The 27031-nt window shown below is 34.9% G+C and overlaps 5 protein-coding genes across 6 annotated transcripts; 1 reads left to right on the forward strand and 4 right to left on the reverse strand.

The window, feature by feature from the left end:
* Positions 1 to 18: 18 nt before the first annotated feature.
* LOC149725906 (cysteine-rich secretory protein LCCL domain-containing 2-like) lies at positions 19 to 3580 on the reverse strand. Its single transcript, XM_089891730.1, has 6 exons — positions 3413 to 3580; positions 2897 to 3055; positions 2168 to 2290; positions 1426 to 1593; positions 973 to 1095; positions 19 to 397 (listed from the first exon to the last, which is right to left on the reverse strand). The coding sequence occupies exons 1-6, from the start codon at positions 3477 to 3479 to the stop codon at positions 378 to 380; spliced, it is 660 nt and encodes a 219-aa protein (XP_089747856.1). The 5' UTR covers positions 3480 to 3580; the 3' UTR covers positions 19 to 377.
* Positions 3581 to 4304: 724 nt separating this feature from the next.
* LOC149725907 (uncharacterized) lies at positions 4305 to 10438 on the reverse strand. The gene is made up of 11 exons (XM_089891697.1): positions 10248 to 10438; positions 9527 to 9685; positions 9166 to 9288; positions 8577 to 8741; positions 8008 to 8139; positions 7431 to 7604; positions 6955 to 7074; positions 6434 to 6610; positions 5797 to 5958; positions 4881 to 5048; positions 4305 to 4586 (listed from the first exon to the last, which is right to left on the reverse strand). Exons 1-11 carry the CDS (start codon positions 10321 to 10323, stop codon positions 4450 to 4452), a joined length of 1593 nt encoding a protein of 530 aa, XP_089747823.1. The 5' UTR covers positions 10324 to 10438; the 3' UTR covers positions 4305 to 4449.
* Positions 10439 to 10993: 555 nt separating this feature from the next.
* On the reverse strand, positions 10994 to 17723 carry LOC149725908 (uncharacterized). Its single transcript, XM_089891698.1, has 11 exons — positions 17582 to 17723; positions 16893 to 17051; positions 16311 to 16433; positions 15794 to 15958; positions 15492 to 15623; positions 15039 to 15212; positions 14523 to 14642; positions 13875 to 14051; positions 13566 to 13724; positions 12065 to 12232; positions 10994 to 11590 (listed from the first exon to the last, which is right to left on the reverse strand). Exons 1-11 carry the CDS (start codon positions 17655 to 17657, stop codon positions 11454 to 11456), a joined length of 1590 nt encoding a protein of 529 aa, XP_089747824.1. The 5' UTR covers positions 17658 to 17723; the 3' UTR covers positions 10994 to 11453.
* A 316-nt stretch (positions 17724 to 18039) lies between these two features.
* On the forward strand, positions 18040 to 25356 carry LOC149725909 (guanine nucleotide-binding protein-like 1). Of its 2 annotated transcripts, XM_089891683.1 has the most exons (14): positions 18040 to 19372; positions 19807 to 19917; positions 20271 to 20426; positions 20777 to 20928; positions 21266 to 21337; positions 21623 to 21753; positions 22073 to 22146; positions 22279 to 22374; positions 22703 to 22801; positions 23040 to 23129; positions 23375 to 23553; positions 23801 to 23957; positions 24226 to 24366; positions 25025 to 25356. In XM_089891683.1, exons 1-14 carry the CDS (start codon positions 19303 to 19305, stop codon positions 25336 to 25338), a joined length of 1842 nt encoding a protein of 613 aa, XP_089747809.1. In that variant the 5' UTR covers positions 18040 to 19302; the 3' UTR covers positions 25339 to 25356. The 2 variants fall into 2 exon arrangements, with proteins under 2 accessions (XP_089747809.1, XP_089747810.1); XM_089891684.1 differs by lacking the exon at positions 21266 to 21337.
* Positions 25340 to 26950, reverse strand: LOC149725910 (U6 snRNA-associated Sm-like protein LSm2). Its single transcript, XM_089891738.1, has 3 exons — positions 26705 to 26950; positions 26157 to 26315; positions 25340 to 25699 (listed from the first exon to the last, which is right to left on the reverse strand). Exons 1-3 carry the CDS (start codon positions 26705 to 26707, stop codon positions 25574 to 25576), a joined length of 288 nt encoding a protein of 95 aa, XP_089747864.1. The 5' UTR covers positions 26708 to 26950; the 3' UTR covers positions 25340 to 25573.
* Between the last annotated feature and the right edge of the window lie 81 nt (positions 26951 to 27031).

Genomic DNA, 27031 nt, shown 5'->3' on the forward strand with positions numbered 1-27031 from the left:
ATAAATCCTTGAATAAACTACAGGTATGGTTGGTAGTTTATTAATTCAGCTTTATTATACACAGTTAGTTTGCTGATACAATAGAATAGATTATTGGTTTATAAGGTAATATAAAGTCAAGTAATTTGTGATGCGATTATCTGTATTATTTACTCATGTTCTGTTACATACGATAAAAGTTCATTGTTCTTAGTTTATCAAAAATATGTAATTGCCTTTTTAGTGTGTGGACACCTTTTGTTGGAGGTGACTTTAGTTTGTAACTTGTGGTCAAATTGTTCTTGGTGTTAATATATCTTCTTATTCATTGTTGGCATTGCAGAAGTAGTTGTTGTTTGTTGTGTGTTAGTAGCTTTGTACATACCTTCTATCCACTTTCAATTTCCTTTGTCTGGCACTGTGGAGAAATGATATTGTTTTTATTTATATATATATTACCTTTTTCATATTTATGGAAGCAATGTCCGCATATCAGTATCTAGCATTTAACTCGCTATTCTTTGCTTTTGATGCAAGCACCTCATAAGGATAAACCTTGGCACCAGACTATTGTCTAACCCAAGGACTCACGCACCTAACAGTATAGAGCATTGAACCCGGTATCATTTGGTTAAGAATTAAGCTGTAAACCATGGTATCTGACCAATTAGTCACGGCACCTATCACCAAGCCATGGCACCAGACCGTGGCTTCACGGCACTAAGCCACGGACACTGGTGAACCACCAGTTACAAATGGATTCATATTAAATAGGATTTATAAGCATTGTTGTTATTATTAAAACAAAGTTCAGCTCATTGGTAATAATGTTTACTGATTAATGAAGGATAGAAAATCAGAGGTCATTTGCCACCCCAGGCTTTATAAATATTGTTGTTAGTTTATTGAAACCAATTTTAGCTTATCGGTAATAACTAATCAATGTAGAAAATTATTCCAGATTTTATAAACATTGTTGTTATTTAAGTTCACCTTTAAATTGAAACCCCTGTCCTGACCATCCACCCCAGTAAGACCTTATCCCATGTTGCAACGTGGTGTTAAACCCTGTGTGGTCCACGTACACTTTGTACACTGTTACTTTGCCCCCATTTTCTGCAACAGGTATTAAACACATTAATTTAAAATGGTTATAAATAAGTTGTGGTAAAAATATGCGAATGATTTGTTATATTTCTGTGTCCTTGATGTAAAATAAGTTATTAGGTAAAATCTTGATGAGGCTTTGTCACCTCAGAATTAGGCCAGAGTTGGCTCATTACCCCTAAAATGTTTAGCAAACTAAGGGAACTTCTCTCGTTAGCCCAATCACTAATTTTCTACCAAAAATTATCTTATTTTTATTTGCTTTTTTATAGATTTAATGTTTTTAAAATGTTTTTAATTTTTTAACTGCTTTAGTTCTTATAAAATCAAATAACTTGCCTCTAGTAATAACCCCGTCATGGATAGCAGACGCGCAAATGGTTGAATGTTCTCTTCTATAAACCCCGGTCCCATACACATGGCCTTCTGTCGAACAGTTTTGTGGGCAATCAATGCTGTAGACTTTGTCTGTAATAACCATGTCGCTATGATGGCACGCGCTCATTTCTGTAATGTCAGTTGAATGAATGTAACTTGCTTTATCCTTGCGTGGCCGGGAAACGACAGTCATTACAACACGAGTGTTCTGTTTCATACACCTCGTGCCAGTCTATGAGTTACCACGTATGTAACTTATTCGTCCTCGCATGGTGGGGCAATGAAAGTCGTTATAACACGGGTGTTCATACACCCCGTGCCAGCCTACAAGTCACTCAGTTATTATACATTAGTTTGTTCAATACAGTAAATATCAATAAGCTTGTGAAAGAAACATGGTGCAACCAATTCAAAGTTATTGTTTTGTTGACACTTTGTAAAACTAGCTGTCAAAATACTGAAGTGTCGGTCAAATACAACTAAATATATAAACACCAGTGAACAGTGGTTTTTAAGGTTATTGTTTCAATAAAAATTACTTTTAAAACATAAATTTCAATACAGTTTAAATAGATTTTAATATAGCATAATCTGTAACCTGAATAAATGTAAAGGTGCACCAGTTTAAAGTTATTGTTTGGTTAAAACTCTCATTAAAATGTTATTAGATTTAAATATAGAATTATAATAAAACTTTACATACTTCTAAAGTTAAAAGCAATCCCATAAAAGTTGTATTCACTGTCACTCTTTATACCATGTTGTAAGTTTCCATGATATCTTCTCTTTCCCTTGTAGAGATAAACTGTAACCTTTCCCCCAGAATCTGGTGGCAACAATATAAAACACTTAAACTTAGCTCACAAAGTTAAATAGTGGGGTTTATGTTACTGTATATGCCACTAATCGTAATAGGTGTGGAGCAAACTTTTAAAAATACTCGGTAGCCAGGGATAATTGGACATGAGCAAATGTAACTTATTTATTCTTGCAAGACGGGGCAACAACATTTGTTATAACACGGGTGTTCTGTTTCATACACCTCGTGCCCGTTTACAAGTTACCACGTATGTAACTTGTTTATTCCTGCAAGGCGGGGCAATGACCGTCGTTATAACACAGGTGTTCTGTTCCATACACCTCATGCCAGCTTACAAGTTACAATGTATGTAACTTATTTATTCTCGCATGGTGGGGCAATGACAGTCGTTATAACACGGGTGTTCTGTTTCATACACCTCGTGCCCGTTTACAAGTTACCACGTATGTAACTTGTTTATTCCTGCAAGGCGGGGCAATGACCGTCGTTATAACACGGGTGTTCTGTTCCATACACCTCATGCCAGCTTACAAGTTACAACGTATGTAACTTATTTATCCTCGCATGGTGGGGCAATGGCAGTCGTTATAACAAGTTAGTGAAGTAACTTACTTGTTATTTGTCCGTCATGGATTGCAGCCGCACACACTTGCGAATATCCATTATACCTAATGTTGCCCCACACCTTGTAATATTGTAGCTTACAATTTGCGGGACATCTCACGTGTTTCACGAAAGTGTTGAAATCCATCCCAATGGTGTTGCATGTGACTGTGAAGGGTAAACTTTGTAATGCGGTTTGTTAAAATATAAATAGTTGCCTCGATTAATAAAATGTCTGGTTTATTAAAGCATACGGTGTAGCCCCATTTTGACTGTGTGACTGTGTAGTTTGCATATAATTATGAAGGGACTTGTGTTTGTAAAGCATTGGGTTATTAAAATATAAGTGGTTTTCTCATTTGCAAGTGTGGCAAACTTTTGGTGATCTATTTATATATTAATTCAAGTTTAAATTGCTCATAAATCTTTTTTTTTTCGACTGTTTCGGCTTGTTGTGTTTGTGCCGCCACATTACAGGAAAATGGCAAATTTAAATGAGATAAGTTGGAACTAAAATATACTTACTGTTATGGTAGACTTTGTCAGCATAAGTTGTAGCAAAAATAACAAAGAGAATCAAAGGTATCTTCATTTTGTATTTCTTATATACGTGTTTTACTTCTATGGTATTTAATCTGTAACATTAGATTTATTGTTTTCATAAAGTATTTTGTCAAATATTGTTCTTTTACTGTAGCTGATTCAAACCTGTCAAAATGTCAAAAAATGTCAAATAAATACTCTTGTTCTTGCTGCAACTAAAGTCTTTAAATCTAGTAGCCTTGCCTATTGTAATGTTTATATTAAGACCTTACTGACACATTAGCTTAGATACAATTAGAATGTTATGCAAACTGTTTCAAATTAAAACCAGTAGGGCCTACCCAAATTACTGTAAGTAAAGCTGTTTTTTTTACAGTTTTTATGTTAAGACCCTACAGACCCTCACTTGAGTAGCAGCCATTGCAGTATTTGAGTGTCACTGTCTTACACCACAACCACACACCCAGCATTGAAATGCAGCATTTGAGTGTAACTGTGTTAAACCACAACCACCCACACATTATAAGTTATGTAGAAGTGATTTTCTCCTTGTGTGGGCTGTACAGATAACATCTTAAGATCAACAACCGAACTCCTTTCTCGCTTCACCATAATTATGATTTATTGCAGTTTTTTGACGCTGCTGTGATAATAAGTTTCTGTCTCTTTGCTTGCTACTGCATTCTAATGCCATTTATATCCTTGCTTGACAAATGACCGTGTTATTTTACTGTTAGTTTTAGTTTTTTTATTTTAACTCCATACAAAATGTTAGAAAGATTGATGAAATAGTTAGTTATAATAGGTTACATACAATATGTATACAAGCTCCCAACACTTTGTGTGCTGAATAATCCATTATTATCAAACACAATATTATTTACATGTAATTGTATTTTGTATACAATGTATTATTATTCACATACATAATATTGTATATTTATAAAACTGTTAATGTATATTACTGCCACCATATTAGTGATGTCATATTGAACATGATGATGTCATAATACATATTATTATTCATCAGTGAATCTGAACGACCGATGCCACGGTCCATGATTTCTGCTCCATGTGTGAGGATCACCATTTTGTGAGGCGTTGTATGAGGGTTGTCCTTCCACTATTTCAACATGGACTGTTTGAAACTGATTCTCTGGAGGTAAGTATGTGTTTTATTGATATAGTGATTGTTATGATGGGATAAACTAATCTATTCTTTAAGGGTAAAGTACCCGCTTACGAGTTCCACGTATGTAACGTATTTATCCTCGCATGGTGGAGCAGTGACAGTCCTTATACCACGGGTGTCCCATTTCATACACCTTGTGTTCGCTTACTAGTTGCCATGTATGTAATATTTTTAGCCTTATCTAGCGGGTAACGACAATCGTTATAACACACGTTATCAGGGCGCTGGGCGCTTAAAACAGTTCCTGATTCAACTTACTTAGTAATTTCCCGTCTATCAGTGCAGCTTTACATATATATGAGTTGTCCGTATAAACCCCACTTCCCCACACAGAATCAGTGGATAAGTAACAATACCCTGAACATTCAACGTCAAATCTTTCCTCTGTAAAGTCACTGCCTTGTAGCAGACACGACTTGTGTTTTGCTGGGAATATAATGGGGCCAATTTATGACATAGGGCCAATATATGACATAAGGCCAATTTATGACATGGGGCCAATATATAAAATGGGGCCAATTTATAACATGGGGCCAGTGTATAAAATGGGGCCAATTTATGACATGGGGCCGTGTATAAAATGGGGCCAATTTATGACATGGGGCCAATTTATAACATTGGTGCCAGTATATGAGATGGGCCAATATATGACATGAGGCTAATATATGACATAGAGCCAATGTATGAGATGCGGCCAATTTATGACATGGGGCCAATATACGACATGGGGCCTATATACGACATGGGGCCAATGTATGACATGGGGCCGATGTATGACATGTGGCCAATTTATGACATGGGGCCAATATATGACATGTGGCCAATTTATGACATGGGGCCAATATACGACATGGGGCCGATATACGACATGGGGCCAATATATGACATGGGGCCGATATACGACATGGGGCCAATATACGACATGGGGCCTATATACGACATGGGGCCAATTTACGACATGGGGCCTATATACGACATGCGGCCAATTTATGACATGGGGCCAATATATGACATGGGGCCAATTTATGACATGGGGCCAATATACGACATGGGGCCTATATACGACATGGGGCCAATTTACGACATGGGGCCTATATACGACATGGGGCCAATTTATAACATTGGTGCCAGTATATGAGATGGGCCAATGTATGACATGGGGCTATCAGCTTACCTTTTTTTCTTATACCATGAGGTGTCACGACAGGAATCTTAAATATAAATGAGTTCTGTGTGGAGTTGTATGAATGACTTTGAATATCAGTAGCTTTACTATATGTCCCATAATACGACAACATGCCTTTGCTTTTCTTTATATGAACTGCTTTGCTTTGTCCTATAAACAGAGTACTTGAATATAATTCATTCATATCTTAACACAAATAAACAGTAATTATCTACCTTATTCTACTGGTGTTGCTACCAAGTAAAATGCAATATATAAATAAAAAGCTTTTCTGGTAAAACAAAGTACATTAAATTATTGTTTTACCTGAAAATTGGTATAACTTCTTGTTTTAAACTAAATATAGCGAATTATATTCAGCTGTAACGTAATATATAGGTAAGAGCTAATTTTTATTAATTCATCTGCTATAAGCAAGATATTATATTTTCACCAAAAGAACAAATTTATTTATATATTAGTTTATTCCTGGCAGCAGCAACAGCAGGTTATAAGCTAGATTTAATTTAAAACAAACAGTCCTACTAATTTACAAGTAAAACAATAATATAGTTTACTGTTTTAATCAAAACTTCTATTTATTTATATATTTTATCAACACAAGCAGCCCATCAATTCCACCAACCAAATCTTATTGTCTGATCCATGGTGGCAGCCATACATATACTTGATACATCTGCATACACATATGTCCCATATATACGTCTCGTATCTTCAGGTGTATCTCGACACTCAGAATAAGATGGACAGATCAGCATTACAATGTCTGCTGTAAACTTCTCTGCAGTTGTGCTGCAAGAAACTGGGATAAAATGTAAGTTTTGATGATTAAATAAATTAATGTAACTTATACAGGGCAATGGTAGTCGTTATAACATGGGTGTTTTGTTTCATACACCTTGTGCTTACTTAAGAGTTACCATGTATGTAACTTATTTATTCCTCACATGGCGGGGAAACGGTAGTCGTTATAACATGGGTGTTCAGTTTCATACACCTCGTGCCCGCATTTGAGTTACCACGTATGTAACCCTTTTATCCTTGCATGGCAGGGCAACGAAATCGCTATATAACACGGGTGTTCACACCTCGTCCCTGCTTATCATAGTTATTATAATGTTAATCTATGATTATTAATGTTTTTACCTTGAAATGTAAAGGAAGCCCCGGACACCCCATGTGTTGTACTTGTTATTCCATGTTTATAATTCCCAACGTAGGAAGTTAAGCCTGATGTTCTGTATCCACTTATTAATCCACCAGTGTCTACAATATGTCTATTTTAAACTGAATGGTGTTGTTGATAATGGATATGCATACAAGATGAATAATAGTAAGATGGTTTATGTTATCCTCACATGGCGGGGCAACGACTGTCGTTATAACACAAGTGTTCTGTTTCATACACCTCATGCCCGCTTACTAGTTACCACGTATGTAACTTATTTATCCTCGCATGGTGGGATAACGACAGTCATTATAACACAGGTGTTCTGTTTCATACACCTCATGCCCGCTTACAAGTTACCGCCTATGTAACTTTGTTGGTGATTATAAACATATTCGAAACTACATGTGCAAATTGCCATACATTAACAGCGTTATCATATTAACAAGCAAACCAGCGTTAATCTGTCCATCATGAACTGCAGCCGCGCAAATGTTCGAATCTTCAGAATAAATATTATTCCCTTTAACTTGGTAGTTAGCTTGGTCACACCTTGGTAGGCAGAAACCAACAAACCAATCTTTTTCCTCGATACTTGTCCCATTCATTGAGCATGGGATGGCTGGTGCTGTGTGTTAGCAATGTACATGCTATATTTTATTCTTAAGGGGATGGTCATACATAGTGATGCCTATGAAACCTAATATTTAGTTCGTGACAATTTTGTTGCTCTATGTTATAACATAAGTGTAATACTAGTAATATATAATATTGTGGGGAAGATGGGACACCTTTAGCACATAATGTTGAAATATCCTGATCGTGTTTTAAACAATTAACAACTGTCTATGGGAGTAAAAAAAAGGTGTGCCATCTTCCCCACCCTATTATATTGATATATTACTATTCTGTAGGGCCCATTTTTATTTTGTTTAAAACTTTCACACAAAGTGGGTTTTTGACATTTATTTAGGTTATCCTTAGAAAGTCCAAGCACCTCTTAAGTTACCCAGTCTAAATTTACCGATTACCGTTAAATAGGAATCCATGTTCATCGTAAACTCTCGTATAAGATTTTACCCCATTCTTGGTCTCCCATCGTTGTTTCCACTTATGTATATCAACAGTATGTACTTTATACACGGTGACTCTACCCCCTCTGCCTGTATTGTTAATGTTATGTATAAAACTCAAAGACAAATTTTAAATCTATTACATTCATCGTTTAGTTAAAACACATCTCCGACTGTACATTTTGAGATTCAATCATACTTTGCATTTATTTTTAATATTTATTTAATTTTTTTTAGTAAATCTTCCCAAATGCCTAACGAACTTCAGGGGTGGCTGTCGTTGCCAAGAGTTCACCAATTTTACACAAAGTACTTTATATTTTATACTAATAACCATGTTTCATAAACCTCGTGCATGCTTACGAGTCACCACGTATGTAACTTTGTGGGTGATTATTTTTGTTTTAATGTATGGCTGACAATTTAGACAAACCATTAGTTAGTGACTACTAGTTTATGGTTTATGTTAATTATTTAGACAACCTATAAATAACTACTGGCGTATTGTTTATGTTAATTATCTTTACCTTTCTTAATAACTCCATCGAAAAACGCTGCATTGCAGATTCCCGACCTAGTGTGGTATATCCCTGACCCAAATATCATTACCTTATTTGTGCAATGCTTGGGGCAATCCACAGTGTAAACTTTTGCTGATTCTTGCATATCAAGGAGCTTACATGCGCTAACCTCTGTAAAGGTAATGTAACAACTTCATTTACTTTTCTATATAATCTAAAGTTCAACCTTGAGATTCAAACATGTGTTGCAGTTTTTTGTAAAATTGTTATTTTTGTATTTATTTATAAGTATTTATTAAATGATGGGTTGTATTTTTGCTCGATAATCAAAGTTAGTTAACAGTCATGCTTTATGTAAATGAACAAATTAACTTATTCATACTCACATGGCCGGAAAACAACAACAGTTATTATAACATGAGTGTTCTGTTCATACACCTCGTATCAGCTTACCAGTTACCACGTATGTAACTTATTTATCCTCACATGGTGGGGCAACGACAGTTGTTATAACACGGGTGTTCTACACACACCTCGCGCTCAAATCTTTTGATTTTCCACAAAAATTTTCACCATTAAATAAACTTAACCTCACCTTGAAATTGGAAGAACACGTTGAAGTAGTTATCATCTCTAACACTATGAACACCGTTTCTTATACTTCCCTTAAACCTATTTTGGCCAACCCTTGTATGTACTGTCACTTTCCCACCTGCGTCTGGATAATATTTTTATTCATTTATACAATTGAATGTTGATGACATACATAATATACAAATATCCTTATCGTGTTTTAAACAATTAACAACGTTCTTTGGGAATCGCGTGGATACAGTTTTATAATTATTTGAATGTTCTTTGTTTATTACCAAATATGATGGCACGTCAAAAGAAAATAAAGGTGTCCCATCTTCCCCCACCCTACTATATATAAATGTAAACATTCAAAAATATACTTGTAATTCTCCCATCATGTACAGCTGCAGCACAAACTTCCGAATACCCAGTATAATGGTTGGTCCCAAACACCCTGTTAAACCTCCTTACACAATTTGCTGGACAAATCACATTCTGTTTGAAAGTCTTGATGTCTAACCCAATTGTTCTGCAAGTTACTGTAAGTAAAGAAAATCACTTGGTTTTTACATGGTAAAAATAACTATGGTCCTATGTATGTTGCGGTACTTGGTTTCATGCCTACCTAATGTGATCTTAAATATTTTATGTTTGTCGAGACTTATTTATTTATTACAGGAATTTAGCTAATGGAAATTTATATTGTTTTATTCTTCAGCCATTTACTTGTTGAGGTTAACACATTGTTTTAAACTCCTTAACCTAACCTATTATAGGACCTGGATATTGATAAGTTAATATACACGCAAAAAAATAGTGTTTTAAGAATTTAGGTATATAGTAGGGTGGGAGAAGATGGGGCATTTTTTCGTTCTATTTTCCCGTCCCATTTGGTAGTAAACAAGAACATTCAAAGAATTATTAAACCCTACCCTCAGGACTCCAACAGACCGTTGTTAATTGTTAAAATTCCGATCAGGATATTTGGATATTATGAGTTAAAGGTGTCCCATCTTCTCCCATCATACTATATGCATTTATTTAGTTCTTAGTCATTTTATTTTCAAAGAAATAAATAACAAATTATGTTACATAACTTACTGTTATAATAAGTTGAATCTGCCCAAGATGTACCAAATATAATCATAAGAAAGCCAATGGTAATTGAAGCTCTCATTTTGGGACCTGTCTTCGTTTTTTTATGTTTGAAACTTTTGCATTTATTTATTTTTTAAAGTTTTAGTTCCGTTCAGTTGATTTTCTTTAAAAGTGTTTGTTTACTTATATTTTCTGTTTTTTTCACAAATATAACTAGTAAATGGTTCTTTAAGTTCTTGTTGCAGTTAAACTGTTCTTGTTCTAGTTTTGTTTCCGTTCTTGTACTTTATTTGTTCTTTTTTAGTTGCTGTTCTTGTATTAGAATAATTTAGCTGTTTTTTTGTTATAAATTTATACCTGTTCGTTTTGGCTATGCAAACTACTTCACCATTAAGGTCTACTCTTAGCTGTTTACATGTTAAGATACCTGTACAACATTAGCCTGTACAACATTATGTTTATATTAAGACCCAACTGACACATTGGCTTAGATACAATTAGAATGTTATCCAAACTGTTTCAAATTAAAACCAGTAGGGCCTACCCAAGTTGCTGTAAGTTGTTTTTATGTTAAGACCTTTTTTTACGCATTATCTTAGCTACAGCCCCTCACTTGAGTAGCAGCCTTTGCAGCGTTTGAGTGTCACTGTGTTAAACCACAACCACCCACACATTATAAGTTATGTAGAAGTGATTTTCTCCTTGTGTGGGCTGTACAGATAACATCTTAAGATCAACAACCGAACTCCTTTCCCACTTTACCATAATTATGATTTATTTCAGAACAGTTGTTTTCGAAAACAAGTGTAATAGTATCATACAATATATTGGCTACACATAATACTGTATGTTTATAAAACTCCCATGTATAATACTGCCACCACATGTATAACATAATACTGTATAGTAGGGTGGGGGAAGATGGGACACCTTTTTATTCTATTTTTTCATCCCCTTTGGTAGTAAACAAAGTACATTCAAAGAAATATAAAACTGTATCCTCACGACTTCCATACACAGTTGTTTATTGTTTAAAACACGATCAGGATATTTGGATATTAAGTGCTAAAGGTGTCCCATCTTCCCCCACTCTACTATATGTTTATAAAACTGTTAATGTATATTACTGCCACCATAATAGTAACATAATGATGTTATATTGATTATAATGATGTCATATTGAACATGATGATGTCATAATACATATTATTATTCATCAGTGAACCTGAACGACCGATGCCACGGTCCATGATTTCTGCTCCATGTGTGAGGATCACCATTTTGTGAGGCGTTGTATGAGGGTTGTCCTTCCACTATTTCAACATGGACTGTTTGAAACTGATTCTCTGGAGGTAAATATGTGTTTAAAAATCACCACGGGATTTGCACTGTGGGAGTTATGTAACTTGTCTCTCTTGGAAATTGACTTTTATTACAAGAATGTTGTGTTTTATACACCTTGTGCGCTAACTAGTTACCACGTATGTAATTTTGTGGGTGAATAAATGTAATCTTTTTATTATTACCTGGTGGGGCAACAACAGACGTTCTAACACGAGTGTTCTGTTTCATACACCTCGTGCCAACTTACCAGTAACCATGTATGTAAGTCAGGCAAGTTGTCACCGGAAGCATAAAACAGTTTCTGACAAAGGTTACATGTGTATACAAGTTACCATGTGTATACAAGTTACCATGTGTATACAAGTTACCATGTGTATACAAGTTACCAACAATTTTGCTCAATATTCCTATTTTCATTTATTTGATATCCTAGTTTACATAAACAGCTGACTCCTGTACTGGAGTGGTTAACTTACTTAGTAACTTCCCGTCTATCAGTGCAGCTTTACATATATATGAGTTGTCCGTATAAACCCCACTTCCCCACACAGAATCAGTGGATAAGTAACAATACCCTGAACATTCAACGTCAAATCTTTCCTCTGTAAAGTCACTGCCTTGTAGCAGACACGACTTGTGTTTTGCTGGGAATATAATGGGGCCATTATATTGCATAGGGGCTAATATATGACATGGGGCCAATATATGACTTGGGGCTATTTTATGACATGGGGCCTATATACGACATGGGGCCAATATATAACATTGGGGCCAATATATAACATGGGGCCAATTTATGACATGGGGCCAATATATGACATGGGGCTAAATTATAACATGGGGCCATTTTATAAAATGGGGCCAATTTATGACATGGGGCCAATATATAACATTGGGGCCAATATATAACATGGGGCCAATTTATGACATGGGGCTAATTTATAACATGGGGCCATTTTATAAAATGGGGCCAATATATGACATGGGCCAGTATATGACATGGGGCTAATTTATGACATTGGGGCTAATTTATGACATGGGGCCAATTTATAAAATGGGGCCAATATATAACATTGGGGCCAATATATAACATGGGGCTAATTTATAACATGGGGCCATTTTATAAAATGGGGCCAATATATGACATGGGCCAGTATATGACATGGGGCCAATATATGACATTGGGGCTAATTTATGACATGGGGCCAATTTATAAAATGGGGCCAATATATGACATGGGGCTAATTTATAACATGGGGCCAATTTATAACATGGGGCCAATATATGACATGCGGCTATTATATGACATGGGGCCAATATATAACATGGGGCTAATATATGACATGGGGCCAATATATAACATGGGGCCATTATATTGCATAGGGGCTAATATATGACATGGGGCTAATTTATGACATGTGGCCAATATATGACATGGGGCCAATTTATAAAATGGGGCCAATTTATAAAATGGGGCCAATTTATGACATGGGGTTAATATATGACATGTGGCCAATTTATGACATGGGGTCAATATATGACATGGGGTCATTTTATAAAATGGGGCCAATTTATGACATGGGGTCAATATATGACATGGGGTCATTTTATAAAATGGGGCCAATTTATGACATGGGGTTAATATATGACATGTGGCCAATTTATGACATGGGGCCAATATATGACATGGGGCCAATTTATGACATTGGGCCAATATATGACATTGGGCCAATATATGACATGGGGCCATTTTATAAAATGGGGCCAATATATGACATGGGGCCAATATATGACATGGGGCCAATTTATAAAATGGGGCCAATTTATGACATGGGGTTAATATATGACATGTGGCCAATTTATGACATGGGGCCAATATATGAGACGGGCCAACTACTATATATTCATTTATTGTTATATTAGATTTTATTTATATTTATGGCCAATTATAATTAGACTATTTGAACATCAGCTTACCTTTTCTTTCCGTATCACGGGTTGATATAAGACTCATAAATATAAATGAGTTCTGTGTGGAGTTGTATGAATGACTTTGAATATCAGTAGCTTTACTGTATGTCCCATAATACGACAACATGCCTTTGCTTTTCTTCACATAGGTTGGTAGGCTTAGTTCTATAAACAGAGTGTTTGAATATGCTTTCATGTAATACATAAATAAAAAGCTTTTCTGGTAAAACAACGTAATTGTATTATTGTTTTACTTTTGAGTCTTATACCCAGTTTAACGACTATCGTTGCCCTTTATAAGTTACATTTACCAACCAAATCTTATTGTCTGATCCATGGTGGCAGCCATACATATACTTGATACATCTGCATACACATATGTCCCATATATACGTCTCGTATCTTCAGGTGTATCTCGACACTCAGAATAAGATGGACAGATCAGCATTACAATGTCTGCTGTAAACTTCTCTGCAGTTGTGCTGCAAGAAACTGGGATAAAATGTAAGTTTTGGTAATTAAATAAATGAGTGTAACTTATTTGTTCCTTGTAATGCGGGACAATGACAGTCGTTATACCACGACTGTTCTGTTTCATACACCTAATGCCTGCTTACGAGTTACCACGTATATAACTTATTTACCCTCGTACGGTTGGGCAACGGTAGTCGTTATAACACGGGTGTTCTGTTTCATACACCTTGTGCTCAAAAGTTACCACCTATGTAACTAATTTATCCTCGCATGGCAGGGCAACGACAGTCATAATAACATTGGTGTTCTGTTTCATACACCTCGTGCCCGCTTACAAGTTACTGCGTATGTAACTTATTTATCCTTGCAACGACAGTGGCTATACGTACATAAATTAGTTAATGTTTAGTATTTCGCATTTTTTATTAATTAAATGGCCAACTGGCCATAGATATTATAATGTTAATCTATGATTATTAATATTTTTACCTTGAAATGTAAAGGAAGCCCCGGACACCCCATGTGTTGTACTTGTTATTCCATGTTTATAATTCCCAACGTAGGAAGTTAAGCCCGATGTTCGATATCCACTTATTAATCCACCAGTGTCTACAATATGTCTATTTTAAACTGGGTGTTGGTGATTAGAACATTGGTTTATATATAGTAAGTTGAAAATAATGAAAATGCATGCAAGATGAAAGAATCAAACATGGACAATCTTACCCTAGCCTAATAAACTTTAAACCAGGTCTATTTTAAACTGGGTATTGTTGTTTTAAAACAGGGGTGTGCAACTTAATTAGTGGTTGGCAAAGTATCAATTACTGGGTGGGCCCATGGGCTGCACGTTTATTTAACATAAACAATTTTTTTAAATGATTACGAAATAGTTTTTAAAAGTTCATTTTTTTCATAATAATAACAGACGGTGCAAATAGTTTATAAAAATGTTTGTTTTTCGCATACGTTAACAGCGTTATTATAAGTTTATAACAAGCAAACCAGCGTTAATCTGTCCATCATGAACTGCAGCCGCGCAAATGTTCGAATCTTCAGAATAAATATTATTCCCTTTGACTTGGTAGTTAGCTTGGTCACACCTTGGTGGGCAGAAACCAACAAACCAATCTTTTTCCTCGATACTTGTCCCATTCATTGAGCATGGGATGGCTGGTGCTGTGTGTTAATAATATAGCTGTTTGTCAGTCACTAATTTAGTGCATTTTGCATGTCTTTGAAATATATGCAAATATATACAATAAAATATAAATAGGATGAGAAAATGGAAGAAAAAGGTGCCCCATCTTCCCCACCCTATATATTGCTATTATGTGGGGTCCTATTTTTATTATGTTTAAAATATTAAACAAAAAACAAAGCTGTTTTGAACCCTATAAATGTTAGCCTTAGAAAGTCCAAACGTACTCCTTAAGTTATACAAACATTTAGTTTTACCGTTAAATAGGAATCCATGTTCGGTAAAATCTCTTCTAAAAGAATTCACGCCATTCTGGGTCTTCCATCGTTCGTCCCACTTATTTATATTAACATTACGTACTTTATACACGGTGACTCTACCCCCTCTGCCTGTATTGTTAATGTTATGTATTAAATTCAAAGACAACTTTTAAATTCATTACTCATTCAGATTCAATCACATTTTGCATTTTTTTTTTAATATTTAATAATTTTTTTAATAAATATTTTTAAATACTTATTTTACGTCAATCTTATTTTTTTATGTTAATTATCTTTACCTTTCTTAATAACTCCATCGAATAACGCTGCATTGCAGATTCCCGACCTAGTGTGGTATATCCCTGACCCAAATATCATTACCTTATCTGTGCAATGCTTGGGGCAATCCACAGTGTAAACTTTTGCTGATTCTTGCATATCAAGGAGCTTACATGCGCTAACCTCTGCAAAGGTAATGTAACAACTTCATTTACTTTTCTATATAATCTAAAGTTCAACCTTGAGATTCAATCGTGTTTTGCAGTTTTCTTTGAAAATTATTATTTAATTGATGAGTTTGCTTGAAAGGATTCAAACAAAAATAGTTGATAATGTTTATCAAGCTTTAAATTTAGATTTTTGATAAAACTTTATATAAATGAACAAATTTATTCATCTTCGCGTGGCAAACACCATTATAACACAGGTGTTAACACAAACGTCGTTATAACACAGGTGTTCTGTTCCATACACCTCATGCTCAAAACGTTTAATTTACCACAGAAATTTTCACTATTGAATAAACTTTAACTTTACCTTGAAATTGGAAGAACACCCAGTAGTAGTGGTCATCCCTAACGCTATGAACACCGTGTCTTATACTTCCTTTAAATCTATGTTGGCCAACCCTTGTATATACTGTCACTTTGCCGCCTGCGTCTGTATAATATTATCATTCGTTTATTCAGGTTGAATGTCGCAACATACATAAAATACAAATATCCTAATCGTGTTTTAAACAATTAACAACGGTCTATGGGAGTCATACCAAGACCCACCCCACTAAATAAATCTTCTCACTTTGACATGAAAGAAAAGATACACTTAATTATAGTAGGGTGGGGAAAGATAGGACACTATAAGCACATAATATACAAATATCCTGACTGTGTTTTAAATAACTAACAACAGTCTATGGGAGTCGTGGGGATACGGTTTTATAATTCTTTGAATATTCTTTGTTTACTACCAAATGGGACGAAAAATGGAATAAAAATGAGTTCCATCTGACCCTACACTACTATGTATATATATCTACAAATATATTAATTCAAATATGTTAACGTTATGCATCGACTTAAATTGTTATTAAGGATCTTAATGCTTAGATATATATACTTGTAATTCTCCCATCATGTACAGCTGCAGCACAAACTTCTGAATACCCAGTATAATGGTTGGTCCCAAACACCCTGTTAAACCTCCTTACACAGTTTGCCGGACAAATCACATTTTGTTTGAAAGTCTTGATGTCCACTCCAAGTGTCTTGCAAGTTACTGTAACCAAATTTGTTTTTACATATAGGTATGGACACTTAGTAATTGTAAGGGAAGTTATACTTGTTTTTTATAATATGTTATTGAATATAAGGAACCAAATTATATATGTTATTGAAAATAAGGAACCAAATTATAATATGTTATTGAATATAAGAAACCAAATTATAATATGTTATTGAATATAAGGAACCAAATTATAATATGTTATTGAATATAAGAAACCAAATTATAATATGTTATTGAATATAAGAAACCAAATTATAATATGTTATTGAATATAAGAAACCAAATTATATATGTTATTAAGTACAAGTATGGTTTTATGCAGGTCAGGGATATGGTTTTATAATGTTTGTGTAATCTTATAATATTATTCTTAAAATCTTAAATAAACAACTGATGATATAAATGTCAATTTATTTAATATTTTAAGGTGGTAATCTTAAAATATTTTATATGTTTGTCAAGGCTTATTTATTGATTACAAGAATTTATCTATAAATAACAAATTATGTTACATAACTTACTGTTATAATAAGTTGAATCTGCCCAAGATGTACCAAATATAATCATAAGAAACCCAAAAGTAATTGTAGCTCTCATTTTGGGATCTTATCTTCAATTCAGTTTTTTTGTGTTTCAAACTCTTGCATGTATTTATTTCATTTACTATAACTGCAATTAAGTTTTAGCTCTGTTCAGTGGATTTTCTTTAAAAATTGTTTTGTTCACTTATATTTTTCGTTGTTTATTTGTTTTTAATAAAGAATAAGATTTTTAGTAGCATGTTATTTGCAATAGCAGTTCTTTCTTTGCTACACTATCTGTAGGGTTTATGTTTTCTTATATTTAAATTTAAAAAGCTGAAACTGTTTTAAATCTTTACTTGTTATCATTTCTTAGTTCATTATAACTAGTTCTTTCAATTCTTGTTGTAGTTTGATTTCTGTTCTTGTAGTTAAATTCTTCTTCTTTGAATTTAATTGTTTTTTTTATTTGTTTTTTTAACCCTATTTGTTCTTCCTTTAATTGCTGTTCTTGTAGTTTATTTTTGTTTTAAATTCAACTGTTTTTTTTTGCTATACAAACTGGTTAAACTAAAATTCAGTAAGGCTTATATTTATAGTTGTTTACAGTTTTTGTTTCAAACAGTTGCTCAAACATTAGCTTAACTATAGCTCTTCACATAAATAGCAGCCATTGAAATGCAGAATGTCACTGTGTTAAACCACAACCACCCACACATTATAAGTTATGTAGAAGTGATTTTCTCCTTGTGTGGGCTGTACAGATAACATCTTAAGATCAACACAACTCTGTCAGTGGGTTCACCAGAGTTTTGATGGATTAAGTTAAAATTTGCTGCCATGGCAGTTTATGACTGTCTTTTTTAACTATACATTTGATAACCAACCAACTCATTCAAGGTTTTATATTTATTTTAGGATATGAATGCTTTTAATATATCTGACATAGTATAGCATCAGGATATGTGTAATACGTGTAACCATGGTGTAACACAACAGCTTATAGCAGGCATTCGGACAATAGGCTGATATGAAAAGATAATATTTGTTTAAAGTTGTCTTTACAAATATAGCCCTTTATCATATTTGTGTATTAGTAACTGAACAAAGGCGATCCAGGTAATTTAATATCTTAATGTATGTTAGCAGAATTACTTTTGTCTGGATAGGTGATGTACTGCTTTAGTATTAATAGTATATTTGTTTGGTTCGGATCTGTGAGATCATATTACATGTGTATTCATACCATGTATTAATGCGTATGAAATAGGACGCTCGTATTGTAACGACTGTCACTGCCACGTGAGATTAAATAGCGTGAATCATTAACGAATGTAGGCATATCTGTTTGTTAAAATGGTATAGTTCTAATATATATGGAAATCTTTTAATAGGCAAATATAACATGTTTATATGCGGACTCTGGGGAAGTAAAAAAGTATTTTTGTTTACGTAGGGAAACCCCCTATGCACAATATTGTGCAATAACTTTGTAAAGTTTGCTTTGCGAAAGTTTATGGCAGTATAGCTTAGAATCTTAGATTAAAGTACTTTGTGGACGTTCTTGCGACCCAAAATTATGTTTCTTTTTTTGTGTTTATGTATTTTTATTAAGGTACCGGTTCGTAATCGACTGGTACATAATTGCTATAGTTAGTAAAAGCAAGTGTTGTGCGTTTGGTTGAGCGAATTATTCTTTGAGTTTTCAACGTGTTTGGCCAATGCCGAGAAAGAAACCGTTCAGTGGAAAGCAAAAGAAACAACAACTGCACGATAAACGTATCAAGAAAGGTAAGAAGTTAATCTGGTGAAGGATCCTCTGGTACATCATGGCAGAATAGGCTGGTGGAAAGTGACAAGTGTTAGGGGACAGGGGGTGGTGGTTAGGGGGTTAGTGATTAGAGGTTGGTGGTTAGCAAATAATGTATAAATGTTACAAATAATACACTAGTGTTATATATATATTGTTTCTAATGTTTGTATTGAAACCTACAAGAACCCATGATATTGTACCTCGTCCAAGAACGGATCAATTAGGACCAGCTCAACACTTAATACAAAGGGAATTTTAGCTCTGAGGATACAGTTATACAATTCGAAAATTATACTTTACTTACTAAAAATGCTATGATAAGAGAATGAAAATATGAACCTCTTTTCCCTAAGTATTATATACATACATAGAGTCATAGACCACCATACTATTTATCATTATTCCACCCCAGGGTCTTCGGACCACCCTCCCCAAGTACAAACATGGCAACCATCATCATCTGATAAACCAACTGAACCCCATTCTTCACATTCACTACCTGAAGCCAAAGAGCATACCAAAGGTAGGCTATTATATATTTATAATTATATATAACTTAATCTGTTCAACCTATACTCACCAAAAATAGGGGTGGCAAAATGCTGGTCTTGCCAGGCATGGTTTTTAACATGTAATCGTAAATTTGGCTTCTAGTATAAAATAAACGACATTAATTTTCGATAAAATCTTGCCATATTTAAAATGATTCTATAATAAACATTTTATACTGGAATCGAACTCATTTTCCAAGTTTTATTGCCTTTATTTCTTCTTACTTGGAATTTTAGAATTTAACTCCAATTTCTGTGCAGTAATTTGCCATAATTATAATATTTCTATGCAGGAATTTGAGATAATTATAATATTTCTATGCAGGCGTTTACGATCCCTCTCGTTTCCATCTTAACTTCTTGAAAGAATCACGCGAGGAGCTAGAGAGGAGGAAGAAAGATGCTCAAAGTCTTCCTGTCATCTTTGTGGATGAACGAGAACTTGAAGCAGACATCAAGGATGTCTATAGACCTGGATCAGGTAATAACATTTCTATGGACAAGATTTTTGTACAAGTTTATAAGATTTTCATGTGCAAGGTCATAGGGTATGAAATACTAATATGATAATTTAATCAATGAATGTAACTTGCATTATCCCCCATGTCCAGAAAACGACAGTCATTATAATACAGGTGTTCATACACCTGGTGCTAGGTTACGTTTGTTCATACACCTGGTGCTAGGTTACGTTTGTTCATACACCTGGTGCTAGGTTACGAGTCTTAGCATACAAGTCATTATAAGTCTCAGCATTCATAAAGTATTTGTATACAAAGTATTTTCAGATATGATTTTAATTACATTTCATATGTTTCATTCCACCAACAGTGCTCGACGTGCCCAAGCGACCCACATGGAAATATACAATGTCTAAACAACAAGTTGAAAGGAAGGAAGAAGCTTATTTTAAATCTTACTTGATGAATATTTATGAGGAATTTGGCGAACAGAACCTGAGTTATTTTGAACATAATCTTGAGGTGGATAAATATCATGTATTTCTTGTAGTAGTTGTGTATTCATATTCTATATGGGTAAGATCCTACAGTGTATCATGGGTGCTGAGATTTAGTACAGAGTTGCTATTGTTCAAACCTAATATCCTGATCATGTTTCAAACAATTAACAATGGTCTATGGGAGTCGTGAGGATACGGTTTTATAATTCTTTGAATGTTCTTTGTTTACTACCAAATAGGAAGAGAAAATAGATAGAAAAAGTGTCCCATCTTTCCCCATCCTACTATATGGAAATTTGTTAGTTGGTTCTACAGTATTCTTAGGCCGTATCTCTTTATATTTTATATGATTTCTATAGACATGGCGGCAAGCATGGAGGGTTTGGGAGATGAGTGATGTCATCGTCATGGTAACTGACGTTAGACACCCGGTAACATAGAGATCTTTTATTTATGTTATATAAATATTAGTTTCTTTTCAAAAGTAATAGACGAATATCGTGCACATTTTTTCAAGTTCAATCATTTTTACTGATGTGTTTTTTCAAGTTCAATCATTTTTACTGCGGAGCCAAATTTAATTGACTTTTACTTTTGCGCTAAATCTTGATATCATATAACAAGTGCATTAACCAAGGAACACTTGAACCAATAAGTTAGATTTGTTTCACAGAAATAACAGTCAGTAGAAAATAACAGTAGTACCCTTCCAATAGATCCTCCACTTCTCCCCTGCTTTATACGAATATGTGACCAAGGAATTGAACAAACCTCTTATATTGGTTTTAAACAAGATCGACTTGGTCCCTGCTAATGTCATTGCTGCGTGGACTTCATATTTTAAGGAGTAAGTATTGGTTTAAAAGTCAATGTTTATAAGCTAACTTACCATAGGTGCGTATCTTCATATAATTTCAGCACAAAAGTGAGTTACAGAACCCTAATATCATTAGTGACCAAGGGGTTGAAGCAATTATCATTAAGTTTATCAGCCAAGTTTGCATATTTCCACAATGATAGCAGAATTAATTTTAAACTCCTACTCATGGCGCGTCCTGTTATCTGTAACAAATTGTTGATATCATCACAATCTGAGTCAGCAGAAACCTTTTAAAGCATAGTATTTCTACCTGTAACAAACCTTTACTTAGTTTTATTATTCACAGATTATTCCCGGAGCTTCACGTAGTTTGGTTCACTTCATTCCCACAAGATGTGAGAAGTGTGGATCTCGCTAATAGTAAGTTCCTAGCTTCATAACTACACTGAATAGTTGATCTTGCGAATAGTAAGTTCACTTAACATAGTTATACAGCGTGTGGTATGGAAACATAGAGAACCCAAACATAGTACAACATGCATATTTGTGCAGAGAAAAGTAAGAGAACGCGAAAGAAGCGAGTTTACAATACACAGATCGGACCTAAGGAGCTTTTACAAATATGCAAGAATATTGTGGGGGATAAAGGTAATGGTGTTTCTATGTGGTGTTTTTATAACATTTCTATACTGTATGGGTGAGGTCCTACAGCGAGGCACGCCATGGGACCTGAGATTTAGGCCAGAGTTGGCCCATTACCCCAACATTGTATATGCACATTCTATTCTATTTGGGTGAGGTTGTACAGTGAGGCACGCCATGGGACCTGAGATTTAGGCCAGAGTTGGTTCATTACCCCAACATTGTATATGCACATTCTATTCTATATGGGTGAGGTCCTACAGCGAGACACGTCATGGGACCTGGGATGTAGGCCAGAGTTGGCCCATTACCAATTATATTATTTCTATTACAGTTGATTTATCGTCATGGGCGACGAAAATTGAATCCGATCTTCAACAACTTGGTTTCCATGGTAACGAGGATTCCACCAATCACCATGCAGCTGCTGGTGGTAAGTATTTATTATGATGTCATAGTCATACTCTTTATTACATGCATAGCAAGTACCAGGTATTTATGTTGCTAATATAAAGTAATTGTATATATGCTTGCATGTGGTAAAGGGGACTTAAAAAATTGTCTAAATCATGACATACAATTTATGTATATATTGTATATATATGCTCCTCTCTGAACAAATTTTTATGTTATATATAATATAATGTTGTTTTTATGAAATATATGCTTAGATTCGAACCGCGTTTTGCCCCAAAAAGTTTCTTCAAATGAAAAGGTCGATAAAACAACACAAGATGAAATACTCACTATTGGGTTCGTGGGTGAGTGGTGCTGAATTGTTTATTGTATAAATATTTGTTTATCCTCGCATGGCGGGGCAACAACAATCATTATAACACTGGTGTTCTGTTTCATACACTTCGTGCCAGCTTACAAGTTATGTAACTTATTTATCCTCGCATGGCGGGGCAATGACAGTTGTTATAACACGGGTGTTCTGTTTCATACACCTCGTGCCCACCATACATAATACTGGTAACATGATATATAACACACTTGTCCACAGGCCACCCAAATGTTGGTAAATCCTCTTTAATGAATGGATTAATTGGTCGTAAAGTTGTCAGCACATCAGTGACCCCCGGGCATACAAAATACTTCCAAACTTATTTTCTTACTAAAACTGTAAAGTTGTGCGATTCTCCGGGTCTTGTCTTTCCCTCACTTATTCATAAACAACTACAAGTAAGTTAGATTGTTAAGTTTATGAAACTTTGCATAATTTTCCGCCAATTGCATCATAATTTGTTTTATTTACTAACCATTCAATATGCATTTATTTTGACAGTTTTGTGGTCTACAAACCAAGTGTTTTTACCCTAGCTTGATTTATCGACTGTTGTTTTGCTAATTTCCTTTTCTTCGCCGTGTTTTTTCATGAGGAATAACATAAGAATCTTGTGTTCACTGACATTGGAATATAAACCCCCAGATTCTTAGCGGTATCTACCCGATAGCGCAAGTCCAAGAACCTTACACCCCTGTTGGGTACCTGGCTTCACGTATCCCTCTAGTGGATATATTGCAACTAAAGCGAGTTGAAAATCCGAGATACCGAGATCAATGGACGCCATGGGAGATTAGTGAAGGTCGGTTGTAGTTGATTATGTATGTTAACAAATGAGAATGTAACTTGTTTTTCCTCGTATGGCGGGGCAACAACAGTCGTTATAACTCGGGTGTTCTGATTCATACACCTCGTGCCTGCTTACAGGTTACCATATATGTTTAATACTATGTTCTTTGTCGCATTTTCAAATTATTTCACTTTTTAGTTAAAACACTTCAGGCTGTACATTTTAAGATTCAATCTTGTTTTGCAATAAATAGTTTACAATTTTTTTTTCCTTATCACAGCTTGGGCAGAGAAGCGGAATTACCGCACAGCCAAAGCAGCTCGTCCAGATGTATACAGAGCGGCTAACAGTATATTAAGGATGGCAGTTGATGGGAGGTTATGTTTGTATATGAGACCACCGGGGTTCACACATAATAAAGGTATTGCTGTGTTTGTTTGTACAGTGTTTTTCTTTAAAAAGTCTCCATATATATTTGTTTTTATATTAGATTTGTAACTGAACTATTGGGGTAGGAATGTGCCCATTCTGCCCCAAATCCCAGGTTTCTGGCATGACTCGTTATAGAACCTCACTGTTATAGAATAAAATGTTCCATTTCACTTAAAATTTGTTGTGTTATAAGAATAGGGTTCAATTATCCCTACATTTTGAAGGTCTGGAAACTATGTGTATTTTACCAAACATTTGAAAAACATTTGTGGTTGGACCGCATTACATGCAATTTAGACTACCCATAAGTAACCACTGGGTCGGAGCAATATTAAACCAGCAACTGTTAAATACACCTTTACCCATTGTAAATATTAGACTAGATTTAGACAACCCATAAGTAACCACTTGCAATAATAAATAGCAAACTTTTACCTGATATAATTCGGCGCCCGTAGCACAGTTGGTTAGCTCGTCTGCCTCTAACCCAGAGGTAATGGGTTCAAGGTTTAGTGCTGCCATCATTATGTGCGTATGTGTCCTTGGGCAGGACACTTTGCAATTGCTCCAACCCAGTGGTCACTAATGGGTTGTCCAAATTATTAGAGGATAAAGTAGGAAGGTACAATAACCATCCTGCCCCCCAGATTACTGGGAGCAACACGAGAACACTGTGGGTCTTCTCGCTCTTCAATCAACCGGGCATTTCCATGGCAACGGGAGGCCCTTACCTCTTCGTGTGGAGGATCTTTACAGCTCCGAATCCATATGCGACTCCAACTCCGAAGTGTGGTCCTCCAATGAAGAGGATGACACACTTGAAGAGGATTCAAATATATTGATGGCGGTTTCAAAACAAGATTCGGAATCTGACAACTCAGATTCCGATCATGATGTCACAATCTCTCCTATGACTAATCAGTTTTCGCTCCTCGCAAGTGGGGATTTTGACAGCGACTAAGTTAGGTGTTTCAATTTATTTATTGAGTGTTCAGTTTAAGTTCCAATGGGCAGTGTAGTGTGTTTGGTGATCAGTTTAATTGGTGGGAATACAAATTCAGAAACATAAAAATCGATAAAAAAATACGCAAAAAAAATTGCTGGAAATGAAATAACGCTTCAAAGCGAATGACATCATCACATTGTGATGTCAAAGTGTTCATTAATGACATCATCGCATTGTGATGTCATAGTGTTCATTGTTTGCTTTGAACCGCTTCTTTTCTCGCTGCATCTTGAAGTAAACCGGTGTCAACCTCGTCAGCTGGAAGTTGGACGTATCGGACGACGGATCCTCGGACAAAACAATTCTTCACGGATAACTGGGGAAGATGTTTAATTTAAGGTATTATATATTTGTATTCAACAAGTTTATATACTTTTAAGATATTAGGTTATGACCAGGTATAAAAAGGACTTGGGAAAGTTACGTTTTAATTTCAGGTACAATATATAACAATGGTCTAATGGTTCAGTAGTGGAACAACTCTGGCTTAATTGCTTTGCCTCGCCACAAGACCTTACTCGAGTAAAATCAAGCTTAATACTAAGTTAAATAATAGGAGTCTTTATACAATGTAACCCATTTAATAAGTTTATATTCTGGAAAATGTTTTAGCATACTGCTTCCAAAGGAGGTAAACTAGATTTGTGTGAATATTTACTGTTGTAATAGCTTTAACTTAACTATGAGCAGAGGGGGCAAAAAATCCCTGGTCCAATGGCATGCCTCTTTGTAAGACCTCACCCATATAGAATAGAACACATTATATTTCTCACCATATGTGGATATTTCTCTGGATCAGTTACACTGATATCTGTAAGTTTAATATTCAAGTATTGATCCACTGAATGCAAGGTGCCGCATATACTTAGGTCGTTCTTTAATTCTACAACGACATCTTTGCCAACCAGGGACTTAAAGAAGGAATAGAATAACTGGAAAGGAAACAAAGTATGTTTCAGATATAGAATAACTGGGAAGATAATAAGGTGTGTTTTAATGGTGTAACTACTTTTTAAAGCCATGATTGTAAATAAATGATTGAACTTATATATAGAATAACTGTAAAGTGAAAAAGAATGAATGACTTTTTTTGTCTCCTCGGTCAGAGTACTGAAGATAGGGGAAATATACAATAACAAAAAGGGTAAAATTTACATGTTATTGCAGTTGTGTGACTGCTTCAAGAGCTAGAGAGGTACAAAAGTTCAAAATATGCGTTTTCTGTACGACATACACACATTTATGAATTACTTACAGACAGTGCTATTACTTAGCCCAAAGGATAAAAACGACAAAATAAATACAACAAATTGTAACTTACCATGATTGTATGGAATGATTTTGAACTTGCTCCGATTTTCCAGGCTTGGCTTCGCTTTAAACTTACGTTTGAAAACTAGTAGTATGGCACACATGCACACGGTATTTTATGTGCTGAGTTCTGTTGGACAATTTTCCTTATAAAAGCATCAGAATATGACCAAAGCAATGATATTGGTTATATAACAGCGCGTAGTAAAGAAAATGTTACAAATGTAAATCTAAAACTGTAAATCTGCCGTTTAAGATTAAATATTTTGAACTCCCCAATCAAAAGTTAGCATGTTTTAAATTTCTGTTGGGTCCTACTAAAACACGCCCGGCGGGG

The sequence above is a fragment of the Ciona robusta genome, chromosome 13, assembly GCF_009617815.1.
Source record: "Ciona robusta chromosome 13, ASM961781v2".
In the NCBI taxonomy this organism is placed as follows: Eukaryota; Metazoa; Chordata; class Ascidiacea; order Phlebobranchia; family Cionidae; genus Ciona; species Ciona robusta.

What these genes read in the sequence shown, in the direction of transcription:
- LOC149725909 (XM_089891683.1), top strand. Translation starts at nt 19,303, where the DNA reads ATGCCGAGAAAGAAACCGTTCAGTGGAAAGCAAAAGAAACAACAACTG. An exon ending in TGTCTATAGACCTGGATCAG is followed by an intron (nt 20,427 to 20,776) that starts GTAATAACATTT and finishes TTCCACCAACAG; the next exon opens with TGCTCGACGTGCCCAAGCGA. An exon ending in TCACCATGCAGCTGCTGGTG is followed by an intron (nt 22,802 to 23,039) that starts GTAAGTATTTAT and finishes ATATATGCTTAG; the next exon opens with ATTCGAACCGCGTTTTGCCC.
- LOC149725910 (XM_089891738.1), bottom strand. An exon ending in CAGAGAAATATCCACATATG is followed by an intron (nt 25,700 to 26,156) that starts GTGAGAAATATA and finishes CATCTTCCCCAG; the next exon opens with TTATCCGTGAAGAATTGTTT.
- LOC149725906 (XM_089891730.1), bottom strand. Translation starts at nt 3,479, where the DNA reads ATGAAGATACCTTTGATTCTCTTTGTTATTTTTGCTACAACTTATGCT. An exon ending in TGACAAAGTCTACCATAACA is followed by an intron (nt 3,056 to 3,412) that starts GTAAGTATATTT and finishes TACCCTTCACAG; the next exon opens with TCACATGCAACACCATTGGG. An exon ending in CCATGACGGACAAATAACAA is followed by an intron (nt 2,291 to 2,896) that starts GTAAGTTACTTC and finishes TGTTGCCACCAG; the next exon opens with ATTCTGGGGGAAAGGTTACA.
- LOC149725908 (XM_089891698.1), bottom strand. Translation starts at nt 17,657, where the DNA reads ATGAGAGCTACAATTACTTTTGGGTTTCTTATGATTATATTTGGTACA. An exon ending in AGATTCAACTTATTATAACA is followed by an intron (nt 17,052 to 17,581) that starts GTAAGTTATGTA and finishes ATTTGGTTACAG; the next exon opens with TAACTTGCAAGACACTTGGA. An exon ending in ACATGGATTCCTATTTAACG is followed by an intron (nt 15,213 to 15,491) that starts GTAAAACTAAAT and finishes ATTAACACACAG; the next exon opens with CACCAGCCATCCCATGCTCA.
- LOC149725907 (XM_089891697.1), bottom strand. Translation starts at nt 10,323, where the DNA reads ATGAGAGCTTCAATTACCATTGGCTTTCTTATGATTATATTTGGTACA. An exon ending in ACATGATGGGAGAATTACAA is followed by an intron (nt 9,289 to 9,526) that starts GTATATTTTTGA and finishes AATATTATCCAG; the next exon opens with ACGCAGGTGGGAAAGTGACA. An exon ending in GATAGACGGGAAATTACTAA is followed by an intron (nt 4,587 to 4,880) that starts GTAAGTTGAATC and finishes ACTTACCTCCAG; the next exon opens with AGAATCAGTTTCAAACAGTC.